Source organism: Callorhinchus milii, unplaced genomic scaffold (assembly GCF_018977255.1).
Source record: "Callorhinchus milii isolate IMCB2004 unplaced genomic scaffold, IMCB_Cmil_1.0 Scaffold1, whole genome shotgun sequence".
NCBI lineage: Eukaryota > Metazoa > Chordata > Chondrichthyes > Chimaeriformes > Callorhinchidae > Callorhinchus > Callorhinchus milii.
The window spans coordinates 115790615-115803680 of NW_024704742.1; the positions used below are offsets into that span (position 1 = coordinate 115790615).

Below are 13066 nucleotides of genomic sequence, written 5' to 3' on the forward strand. Positions count from 1 at the left end.
CACTGTCAGTCATCTTTCATCTTCCCACTTACCCAGCTCAGGTCCCTAGCCAGAAGTGTCATGCACTTGGAGACATCCTAGTGACGTGAAATATGCAATATAAATGTATATTGTATTGTACAACAACCAATCTGAAGTGAATTTCTTACAATGAAGGATAGTTGAAATATCAATCATATTGAAATTTGGTGATATTGAAATTTTACAATAGCGAACATTCAAAAATGGAAGAGCTGGTCCAGGCATGCGTTACAGTTTGAAGTATAGTAATAAAAGTTAATACAGAACTTTGTTATGCGTAGAGGGATGTAGTCTTTGCAAACAGCAAGAGGTCAATTAAGTGGCCAAGATGAGGGTCCAGTGGAATCTTTACCAGGTGCTGTTCTACCCTGTAACGTCTACATAGGGTGAATTGGAGTTCAGTTTGGATTTTACTGTTGAACCTAACACCAATTAGGAGTCAACAGTAGAATCTGGGATTGCTTTAAGAGACCAATGTGTGATTAAATTTGTTCCATACTGCTCAGCAGTATGCTAACTACTATTATTTGACTGTGTTGCTCTTGAATGATTCACATTTAAACCACTTCACAAGCAGTTAGTTTGCTGAATTCTCTCATGTGGGTATTTTCTAGGTGAAAATGAGGTGAGGAAAGATGCTTGTAACTGTTATCTCTGTGGTTAATCTTATGCTCCCTCTATTTTCTGCTAAAACACTTTTAAGTGTGAACGTTCTGTTCATCTGAAATTATATCTGTAGATATTTATAGTAGGATCCCCAGTTCTAACTAGATGATCTCTTAAATTCTTAAGACTGAAGTGTTTTTAGACTAATGTGCTGGTCTAGATATTCAGGACCTGAATTTTTAAAAATAGTTTGTTGTGCTCCTCCAAGTGACTGATAGAACATTGAAATTTTGTTAATTTACATCATAATAATTAATATTAATTGCATTTAGTATAGAATCTTTCACGTCAAGCCGACATTTCAAATTGCTTGTCAGGATATACTGTGAAGTGCAGTGATTGTGTATTTCTAAGCGAGTGTAGCAATCCATTTGTGGCACAGAAGTGAATAGTTAACAGCTATGAAGTGAATGAACAATTTTATTTGGAGGATTGTTGGTCAGGACTCCCTTCTATTTCCAGTAGTGCCATGAGATCCACCTGATAGGACCTCGGTTTAATGTGTAATCTAAAGGTCAGCTCCTCCAACAATGCAACCTCCCCCCACCCCTCCCCAAAAGCAGCAGGACATTGGAGTCATCCTGGACGATGTGAGTCTGATGGGGCTTCCGAATAAACATTTCCACCACAGGTGGACTGGATGTGAATCGATGCTTCCTGCTTCAAGAACATGTCTCAATCCCAACATTTAGAAGAGAACCTGGAGAAATCAAATGTGATACAGCACTTTATATTCTACAATAGTACATGGCCTCTAAACTCCATGAATCAGACTGATAATTTTGAATTTTATCTTTTTCTAATGTTGTGGGAAGAAATTTTAAAGTTTCATAGTTGTGAACCATTTTTTCAAAGAATGTAAATGGAGAGCTTTCAATTTAATCAGAAGAACAATTCTGGAAGCAACCTATGTGAAAAATTAATCAGTGGATTAAAATGTACCTTTACTACTGTGCAAAAATCACTATTTAGTGATAAGGTTGAGTATATGAGTAGTATAAATTGTGAAATGTATGCGTATTTGGTATCAGCCTGGCCCAATTGGTTGAACTACATTTGGCTCTTTTCCTCTAATCTATTTTAAAAACCCTTTTATCCCCCAAAAATAAAGGTCAGGAAGTAAGAACCATATCAAGCTACAATTTATCTTTCCAATGTATTCACTGTTGTAAGTTTAGGGACCTCTCAAAGTTCAAGTATTAAATTTACTTATAATGTTTTTCAGGGGGATAAAAACAATGGCTTTGATGTCCTTTATCATAATATGAAACATGGACAAATATCAACTAAAGAGTTGGCAGACTTCATAAGAGAAAGGTATGTGACTCAGTTTCCACTATCATTTCTGGCACATTTCCACAATTGTATTGAATTAGTAGATATACAAATCTGAATAAAATCATGTCTGGTATATCCAATTTATTTACTGTAATAAAATGCTTAAGGAAAGTCAGCTAAATGTCCTATATTAGCCTATAATGCAAAAGGCTATGTTAATTGTAATTACAGAAAAAATGTACATTTGTTTATTTAAATAATGGGTGTATTTTGTGCTTTGAAAAACTATTTTTGTTTCTTTCATGTGCACTGAAAGGAATAATAACTATTCATGGTGTCCTTACATTTCCTTTACTTTTCCCCTCCAGAGGCCCACCATTGTAACTTCCTGTTGTGATGTGAATTAATAGAATTATTGTGGAGGATCAGAGATATTTAAATATTCACTAAGTGCTTTTGGAGAACGCTTATAGGTTACCTTCTTCCTGGCAATATTCACTAAGTACTTTTGGAGAACGCTTATAGGTTACATTCTTCCTGCCATCGCAAACTTAATTATTTTCATATATCCAATTACAGTACTTTGAAGTAAAATAATGTGACCTGAGCTTAAGTACCATTATCAGCATTAGTTATAATAATAATAATAATAATATATAATAATCCTTGCATTTGATATAGCGCTTTTCACGTCGGGAGGACGTCCCAAAGCGCTTCACAGAATATACTGTAAAGTGAATTGACTGTATATTTGTGGGCGAACGCGGCAGCCAATTGCGCACAGCAATGTCCCACAAACAGTCATAGATTGAAAATGACCAATTTATTATTGTTTTGGGTTTTTGGAGGGATTATTATTAGGCGTGTGGAGTAAGGAAACTTGCCCAAGGTTTCGCCCTGCCTGGAAATGAACCCAGGTGTCTTGCTTGCAAAGCAAGTGCTCTAACCACTGAGCTACAGGACTCCACAGTTGTGAGTTGTAAAGAAAGTTTTAAGCCTGACCCATTTTGTGGGATCACATTTGTGGTCTAGATAAAGTATACTTTACTGAGAGATGATTTATTGAAAAGTAAATCTCAAAGTAATGCCTGGCTACATAATATTAATAATAATCCTTGCATTTCATATAGCACATTATCACGTCTTCAAGGTGACTCAAAGCGCTTCACAGAATATAATCAATATCAAGCATGTATAATCAATATCCAGCATGAAGGCAACACTTGTATATTTGGTATACAGCCTGTCGAGCTTGGCATATTGTAAAGGAAGATCTAGGAATATTTTTTGGTGAAAGCTCCCACAGCTATATAAAAAAAAGTATAGTCCTTACTATTGTTGCAGCATTGAATCTTTGCATTTAACTTGCCATCTTTAGCTTCCCTAGCTTCTCTCTTGCTCGGCACCCAAACCTGCCACTGTGCAGCACTATCCTGCGAGAATGGCACAGTATAATTGAAAGTTGTTGTATTGTATATTAAAGGAAGAAGCTGTAAACTTCTCTTTTTACTTCAGTTGGAGACAGGCCATTTGAACTAATATGGTGAGCAATTAGAATTATCAAATTTTGGGGAAAATAGTACTAGCTGAATATTGCTGCAGAATCACCAGTACAATGGTGACTTTGCTTTCCTGGATTCAAGCTATTTTGGATCGAGTCCCATACCTGTTGTGAACATGTTTGCTTCCACTGAAGTGGTGGCGCAAATCCCAGGAAGCATGTTGTTCCTCCCTATAATGGAGTGACCAAGCAGCTAAAGAAGCAATTCCCATGGTAGTGGTTGATAGCTCAGTGATAGATAATTATCATATGCGAATTTATCTTCTCTGAGTAAGGTCTAGTTTAATGATTTTATTTCTCTTCTGTAACTCTGGATTAATGATTGATTCTCATCAACTCTAACTGGGCAGATTGATTGATTCTCTTGTACGGTTAGTACTTTGAACAAATAGCATTTCCTTTGAAATATTTTCTAATCTGTTACTTGAATATTTGACAGTTTTAGGAAGCTATGCAAAATTCTTTATTGATCTGCATTTATCCAAACAAAGAACAATAATTTAATTATGTAGTGACATTTTCTGCTGCCTTCGATCCACTTGCCCTTGTGTTCTTCATTCCCCCTTTCCCTGCTTGCTCCATTTATGATTCTTTTTTAAAAAAAGACAGGTTCCACATTTTGAAACAGCTGAATTTTCAATCCTTGTCCACACTTAGTGAACCATTAAATAGTGCTGAAAGTACACTTGTTAAATTAGGCTTAACATTTGCAAAAAGGAATTGTAACCCATATATAAATTGTGATCCAGTATCTCTTCAAATTGTTATTGGCCTTTACATATTTATTCAGAAATGCAATGTACTCTCCTTTCTGAAATGTTGAATATTAAGTATATGGGAATCACTAATGTTTTTATGAACAAGTTAGATGCGCAATTAATTAACTCTTATTCTTGTCATATTCACCTTCCCCTCTCCCAAACAAATTGATGCAAGCAGAAGGGAAAGCTGGAGGAAAAAGTAGTTATTGGGGAAATCGCCACATTTGAACAATTACCCGTGCACGCATAAGCAGCTTTTTACCAGACATTTTGTTTGACCAACCTCTTCACCTCTATTCAACACATAGAGACCCTGACAAAATCCAGATCCCGAACAACCTTTTCTTGGAACTTTGGTGGTCTTTATTGAAAAATTAGTTGACCTGAACCAGAAATCCTTTATGTAATTGAAGGAAATGTTATCATGTGTGGTTTAGCTGAACCTGGATGATGCCAATTCTCTGGCAGTTAGCAATGTAATATTTTCCTTTTATCGTTAAACATATACTTAGTATACCCAAGGGAGAATCTGATGAGTGACTTTTATTTAAAAATAATGCTGCTTTGTGGCAATTTTAGTTTAATTTGACCATAAAGCATGTTTTAAAGATTACTGGAATGGTATGTTTGGCAATTAAGGATATATGACTCTCAACTGTGATTATTGTCCCTAGTGACCTGACCACATAGCCAGTGGTAAAGTTGTGGTTTGATTCCGAAAAGGTTGTAAAAGTATGCAAATCAGATAAATACATTTGATCTGCATATCGAATGTTATAGACACAGTTTTTTCTAAACCATTGATTGCATGGAGTTGCAAATCTAAGAATTAAATTTTAATGTTTTTGCCAAATGTGGCTTGGAGACAGCATGACTTTAGAAACTTAATCACTTCTGTGTAGGTTGTTGGTTAAATGTTTATTTTGTTCAGTGAATGATGCAAAGATATGCAAAATCGGGTTGGATGAGTATAAGTGTGCAATGTAATAGCAGGGCCTCTGTAATGCTTTTGAGGAAGTGTGCACAACGACCACCGAGGGTTCTCCCCAGTCACAGTGCTCCCTGGTGGCCCGGGAGGACATATGCCAAACTCACTACCCCAGATAACTCGTTGCTGAGCTCTTTTCTATTAGAGTAAGTAGTTATCCGGAGTTTACTGTAACAATAATCCCAGAATTTGGCATAGTGCTTTCACTTCAGGAGGATATCCCAAAGTGCTTCCGTTGTAAAGTGTGTGTTCTTTTTATAATATAAAAAAGTAAATAATCCTTGCATTTGATTTAGCGCCTTATCATGTCATTGAGACGTCTCAAAGCGCTTTCACTTACTGTAAAGTGAATTGACTGTGTATATATTTTGTTTCAGCCAATTATGCACAGCAATGTCCCATAAACAGTCGTGGATTGAGTGACAAATTTATAATTTTTTTTAAAAGGAATTATTACCCCGGAAAAATGATCTGCCAATTGACTAACAACCGGGTTCCTACTTACTGCTAGGTATACAGAGGCATGTGGAGTAAGGAAGTTTGCCCATATTTTGCCTTGCCTAGAAATCAAACCCAGGTTCTCTCACTTGCGAGGCGAGTGCTCGAACCACTGAGCTGCAGGACTCGGTGGGGAAACGTGGCACCCAATTTGCCCACAGCGTCCCACAAACAACATGGAATGAATGACCAGTTTTTTATTTGGGAGATTGTTTGCCAGGACACCGGGAGAAACTCACTTCTCTTTTCAAATAGTGCCATGGGATCTATAATATCCACCTGAACAGGTATACAAGCCCTTTTTAACTATTCACTGTGCTGTGGTTAACCGTCGAATTGTGTAAGTTGGTGCCTGCCCATGTAGAATGGCTCAGTAAGTGAATTTCATGGTTTTCAAAAAAAAAAAGATAATACCTCTCTAAAACCTAAAGCAGGGTGGTCAAACTAGTAGCCCATGGACAGCAGCTGGCCCGGGGAATTTCAGGCTTGGTGTGACCCGACGGAAAAAGCAACAGAGAGAGGCCCCCATTAGCAAACACTTTCAAACCAGTAACGAGAAAGAGGAAAATACAGAGACACAAACAGAAAGAGAGTCCGATACAGAGACACAGACAGGGAGAGAGTCAGATACAGAGACACATGCAGACAGAGAAACGTGTACAGATATACACATAGATAAAAAGAGAGACACAGACAAATAGATACCTTGTTGCTGGCTGTATTATTGTTTTAAAATTTGTATAAATTTTTACATTGCCTATTTAAAGGTTGCAGTTACACAAATTAAAACGTAATTCTTATAGTTATGTTTCTGGAAGGGAAACACAAAAAACATTTCTCAAATCCAGCATCCAGCCCTTAGCAGCCAAAAGGTTGGTCCACTCTGACCTAAACTCACAAGTAAAGAAATTGTTTAAAACTGATTTTATTGAGGGGCTAATGCTACTTTTGTACAACTGGTGTTTGCACCAACTCTCTTGATGTGTTGGCACAAACAAATAATGCTGAGGGCTGCTATTATCACAAGCAGGATTATCTCGGACCTTTTTTTTCTGTTTCAATGCAATGGTTCAAAATACTTTAGCAGATAGCAGGGCTGCCTGCAAGCAGTTTTTTAGCTTGTGTCCTGCCTGCTCATTGTAGGAAATCTGAGTCAGAGGTGAAGAGGTGAAAGTCGCATTCATTCCATGCATGATTTTGAGAACACATGACCAGAGCTGCATTTCATTCATTCCACAATGCCACTGCACAAATATTATTAGTTCGGTAGCAGGGTGGCACTATAAATACAGCCTTGGGGAGTTTTTTTTTGTGTAATAAACAAAAAGCATCGTGGGGTTAAAAAAAAGATTTTTTAAAAATTATACAGCACAGAAGGAGGCCCCTCAGCCCATCGTGTCGGTGCCAGCGTTTTTAAAAGAGCTATCCAAATCAATCCCACTCCCCCGCTCTCTGCCAATAGCCCTACAAGCTTGTCCTTCCCAAATAATTATCTACTTCTCTCTTAAAAGTTATTATTGAATCAGCTTCCACCACCCTTTCAGGCAATACATTCCAGATCTGAACAACTCGCTGTGTGAAAATTTTTTTTTAACCTCCCTTCTGTTTCTTTTGACAACTATTTTAAATCGGTGTCCTCAGGTTACCGACCCACCCATCAGTGGAAATAGTTACTCCTTGTTCACCTTACCAAACCTCCTGATAATTTTGAAAACTTCTAAGTTTCCTCAAACCAGTGTTTCATAAAGGAGTCCTGTAGCTCAGTGGGTAGAGCACTCGCTTTGCAAGCAAGAGACCCGAGTTCAATTCCAGGCAGGGCGAAACCTTGGGCAAGTTTCCTTTCTCCACACGCCTAATAATAATCCCTCCAAAACAAAACAATAATAAATTGGTCATTTTCAATCTACGACTGTTTGTGGGACATTGCTGTGCGCAATTGGCTGCCGCGTTCGCCCACAAATATACAACAACAACAAGATTCCATTTATTGAGCGCCTTTCACGTCGGGAGGACATCCCAAGGCGCTGTACAGTTGGGTCAGGACCCGAGCAGGAGGGAAATGGTCAGGGTGAGGGGAGGGAAGGGAGGGAGCGAGGAGGGGGTAGAGAGTCGAGAGGGGAGGTGAAGGCACGGTCAAAGAGAAAGGTCTTGAGACTGGCCTTGAAGGAGGAAAGGGAGGAGGCGGCGAAGGCCCTGGGGGATAGAGTTCCAGAGCCTAGGGGCTGAGAGGCTGAAGGCCCGGCCACCGATGGTAGGGCGGTTGGGGCGGGGGATGTGGAGCAGACCGGAGCCAGAGGAATGGAGGGTACGGGCAGGTAGGTAGGGGGATAGTAGGTCAGAGAGGTAGGAGGGAGCAAGGCCGTGAATGGCCTTGTAGGTGAGGATGAGGATCTTGAATTCGATCCTCTGGGGGATGGGGAGCCAGTGGAGGCGAGCGAGGGTGGGAGTGATGTGGTCGCGAAGCCTGGTGCGGGACAGTACACGAGCTGCAGAGTTCTGAATGACCTGCAGCTTGTGGAGGGAGGTGCCGGGAAGGCCGGCGAGGAGAGAGTTCCCATAGTCCAGCCTTGAGGTGACAAAGGCGTGGACCAGGGTTTCAGCAGCGTGAGGGGTGAGGTAGTGCCGTAGTCTGGTGACATTCCGGAGGTGATGGAAGGCGGTGCCAGTTGTGGTGCGGATATGAGGGAGAAAGGACAGCTCAGGGTCGAACAGAACCCGAGGTTCCTGACTGGCTTTGAGAGGTGGAGAGTGCAGCCTTGGATGCTGATGCTGTCAGCGCCTGAGGTGCGGAGGCGCTGACGTGAGCCAATCAGGAGGGCCTCAGTTTTGCGCACGTTGAGCTGAAGAAAGTTATCTCTCGTCCAGGACTCGATGTCGGACAGGCAGCTGTCAGGACATCGGTGGTCGTGGAGTTGAGGGTAGAGGAGGAAAGGTAGAGTTGGGTGTCATCCGCATACATGTGGAAGTTAACCCCATGTCTGCGGATGATGTCACCAAGGGGGAGCATATAGAGGGTGAAGAGGAGGGGACCGAGGACAGAGCCTTGAGGGACACCGCACGAGACAGTGCGGGGGCTGGAGGAAAAACCATTTGTGGAGACAAAGTGAAGACGGTGGGAGAGGTACGACCTAAACCACTCAAGGACAGGGCCTTGAAGGTTGAGGTGGGAGGACAAGCGGTGGAGTAGGATAGCGTGGTCGACCGTATCGAATGCTGCCGATAGGTCGAGGAGGACGAGGAGGCAGAGGGAGCCCTGGTCACAGATGGTCAGGATATCATTGGTGACCTTGACCAGGGCAGTTTCTGTGCTATGGGCAGCACGGAAACCCGACTGAAGGGGTTCGAATAGTGAATGGTGGAGAGGAAAGGGCGCAGCTGGGAGGCGACAACTCGTTCCAGGACCTTGGGATAGGAAGGGGAGGTTGGAGATGGGCCGGTAGCTTGATAGCTGCGACGCATCAAGGGAGGGTTTTTTTAAGGTGGGAGTGATGGTGGCAGTTTTTAAGGGAATGGGAATAGAGCCAGAGGAGAGGGACAGGTTGACGATGTCTGTGATATGTGGGGCAAGGAGGTGGAGCTGGGAGATAAGGAGTGGAGTGGGGATGGGGTCAAGGGAGCAGGTGGTGGTTTCAGGGAGAGGATGAGTTTGGTGACAGAGGGTGGGGAAACGGGTACGAAGGTGTGTAGGGGAGGATGGGTAGGAGTCGGAGTGTGGGAGGGAAGGGGTGGGTGGTGGGTGGATGTTGGAGGGGAAGTGACCGCGGAGCGAATTCCCTTGATCTTGGATTCAAGGAAATCCAGCATCTCCTCGCAGTGAAGGTTGGAGGAGATGACCTGCGCGGGGTGGCGGGGGGGACGGAGGAGTTGGGATGTGGTAGAGAACAGTAGCCTGGGGTTGTCCTTCGCCTCCAGGATTATCCTGGAGTAGAAGGACGATTTGGCCGAGGCTAGAGTGGAGCGGTAGATTTTGAGGAGGTCCAGCCAGATTTGTCGGTGGACCGTTAGGCCAGATTTGACCCAGGTGCGTTCAGCGGCCCGCACCTGGCTTTCAGTGAGCGGAGGTGGGTGGTGAACCAGGGGGAGGAGCGAGAGTAGGAGACAGTACGGGAGGTGATAGGGGCAAGAGTGTCAAGTGTGGAGGAGAGGGTGTTGTGGAGGAGGGTGAGAGCAGAAGAGGGGTCAGTGAGGGTTGAAGGCCAGAGGGAGAGGAGTTCAGAGGACTCCAAGGCAGCGGTTAGGGATTGAGGGGGTAACTTCTTCCAGGGGCGGTAGAAGATGGTGGTGGGTCTGGTGGAGGTGGGGAGGGGGGTGGAGGTGGTGAAGGAGATGAAGTGGTGGTCAGAGATGGCCTTATCGGTGATGGTGACATCCGAGACACTGAGGCCCCGGGTGATCACCAAGTCGAGTGGGTGGCCGTGACTGTGAGTGGGGGAGTTGATGTGGAGGGAGAGGTTGAGCGAGGAGAGCAGGGAAGAGAAATCTGAGGAGATTGAGCAGGAGGGGGTGAAGTGCAGGTTAAAGTCGCCCAGGATGATGAGGCGATCAGAGCAGAGGCAGAGAGATGTGAGCAGTGTTGAGATATCAGAGATAAAGGTGGGAGAGGTTTTAGGGGGCCGGTAGAGGAGGAGGATTTTAAGTGAGAGGAAGGAGGGGTGGGAGAGGGTGAGGTGCTCAAAAGAGGGGAAAGAGCCAGAGGAGTAGGGGGATAGGGCAAGTGGTGTCCTTGAGATAAGGGCAACACCACCGCCACGGCGGTTGGGGCGAGGGATGTGGTGGGAGGTGTAGCCGGGTGGTGTGGCCTCCGTGAGGGGGAAGGTGTCGCCTGGGGTAAGCCAGGTTTCCGTTAAGGCCATGATGTCAACACTCTCATCAAGGATAAGATCGTTGATGACCAGGGCCTTGTTACAGAGGGAGCGGACATTTTGTCGTCCGATGTGGATGGAGCGGTTGACAGAAGGGTGTGTGGGGAGGGAGGGGGGTCCCGGTTGTGAGGCAGGGGTGAGCAAATGGGGATAAGGGAGGAGAGGTTACAGTCATATACAGTCAATTCACTTTACAGTGTGTTCTGTGAAGCGCTTTGGGACGTCCTCCCGACGTGAAAAGCGCTATATCAAATGCAAGGATTATTATTATTATCATAATTTTCTGACTCTTGTATTCTATTTCTTGAAACTGGCAGCGTAAATTAAGCCTCACACCACTTCTGTACATCTGTAGGGAATGATGTACATCAAATAGGGAACTCCATTTATGTCATGCTGGCTTGTGAGAACTTCCAAGATTATGTTCGAACCTTCAGTTCTCATAAGTAGGTGTGACATTCATGTATTTCTCTATAGGAAACAATCTATACATCCTAAAGCCTCCTTTCAAGTGTGAGTTGCCATTGTTGCAATTGTTTTCTGAGTACAATAAATTCCTGACAATAAAACGGCTTCTATCATCAGCTTTTATCACCATGCTGTCAATATACCTGCTGCTTCCCATGCAAAATGTGAATATGGGACTCCCCTTTATTCATCACTCTGATTATAATGTAAAATGTTGCATTCTAGACATTCCCAAACTTAAAACATCAGATATATTGCCAAAGTGAACTTACCTGTACCACAGGAAAATGTCATCAAACTCTCAGGCAGCCTCACCAGGACCAAAGTGAATTCTTGATGAGTTGTCCTGTGAATGTGTAGAGACACTGAAGAACACTGGGAATTGCTGTTCACCCATTTTCTTCTCACCGGAACAGACCTGGATCTGCAGGCTATAGACTATACATCCCAGCATACCTCGCCACTGGAGCTAACTACTCTAATCCCAATTCCCTGCTCTTTCCCATTATCCATTGATAGACTGTTACTTTTCTAAAATCGAGGGGATACGTTCAGCCACCTCAGCCCCGTCCACAGCCACCCCCACATCACCTCTCCCTCATGACCCAACCCCCACCCATTCCCCCCCTATACTCCTTCACCCTATCTCTCCCTCCTCCCTCACCACGACTGTCCGCAAACTCAAACCCACCACTTACTCCCTCGATCCCATCCCCAACTCTCTCCTTGTCTCCCAGCTGAACCTTCTGGCCCCCCCTCCTGTCCGATGTCATCAACCTCTCCCTGTCCACCGATTCAGTTCCCACCCCCCTAAAAACAGCCGTCATCACCCCCATCCTGAAAAAAATCTTCCTTGGATCCATCCCTCTACAGCTACTGCCCCATCTCTAACCTCCCATTCCTCTCCAAGGTCCTGGAACGAGTCGTCGCGTCCCAGCTCTGCTCCTTTCTCTCTCGCCATTCCCTCTTTGAACCCCTCCAATCTGGCTTCCGCGCTGCCCACAGCACCAAAACAGCCCTGGTCAAAGTCACTAATGACATTCTGAACACCTGTGATCAGGGCTCCCTCTGCCTCCTTGTCCTCCTCGACCTCTCTGCCGCCTTCGACACTATTGACACCACTCCATCCTCATGCAACGCCTCTCCACTTTACTCAATCTTCACAGATGTGCCCTTGCCTTGTTCGATTCCTATCTCTCTCACTGTCTCCACTTTGTTGCCTCTAATGGTTTCTCCTCCAGCTCCTGCACGGTCACGTCTGGTGTCCCCCAGGGCTCTGTCCTTGGCCCTCTCCTCTGTAATATCTACATGCTCCCCCTTGGTGACATCATCCGCAGACATGGGGTCAACTTCCACATGTATATGGATAACACCAAACTCTTATTTTGCTGCCTGAACCCTCAACTCCAGGACCACTGCTGTCCTGACAGACTGCCTGTCGGACACCAAGTCCTGGATGAGGACAAATTTCCTACAGTTGAATGTGAACAAGACTGAGGCCCTCCTGATTGGCTCGCGCCAGCGTCTCTGCACCTCAGGCTCTGTTAGCATCAACCTCCATGGTTGCACACTACAACTCACAAAGCCAGTCAGGAACCTAGGTGTCTTGTTCGACCCTCAACTGTCTTTTCTCCCCCACATTCAAGCCATGACCCGCTCTGCCTTCCCTCACCCTCCTTAGCCTCCTTCAAGTCCGGCCTCAAGATCCTCCTCTTCGACCATGTCATCGGCCATGTACTCATACGTCATATTGAAAATGATTAAGAATATTGTATATAGTTATATGCAAATTGTTTATTATGTAAAGATGTTTGGTGTTCACGTAACATGGAAGCACAGTATCATTGTTCTTTAATATACTACAGTACATCTCCCGAGAAGTGCACAGTTTCCAATACAGTAAACAGAAATAAGCGATAGGAAACAGAAACTAAGCACATTTATAGACACATATGCGTATGCG

General features: G+C 44.0%; 1 protein-coding gene across 1 annotated transcript in view; it reads left to right on the top strand.

Annotated features, from left to right (window-relative positions):
- Positions 1 to 13066, top strand: part of fcho2 (FCH and mu domain containing endocytic adaptor 2) — an 88160-nt gene that overhangs the window by 10254 nt on the left and 64840 nt on the right. Inside the window, exon 2 of the mRNA XM_042334660.1 lies at positions 1913 to 2004. Coding sequence (XP_042190594.1) covers positions 1913 to 2004 — 92 coding nt within the window. The remainder of the gene's footprint in view (positions 1 to 1912; positions 2005 to 13066) is intronic.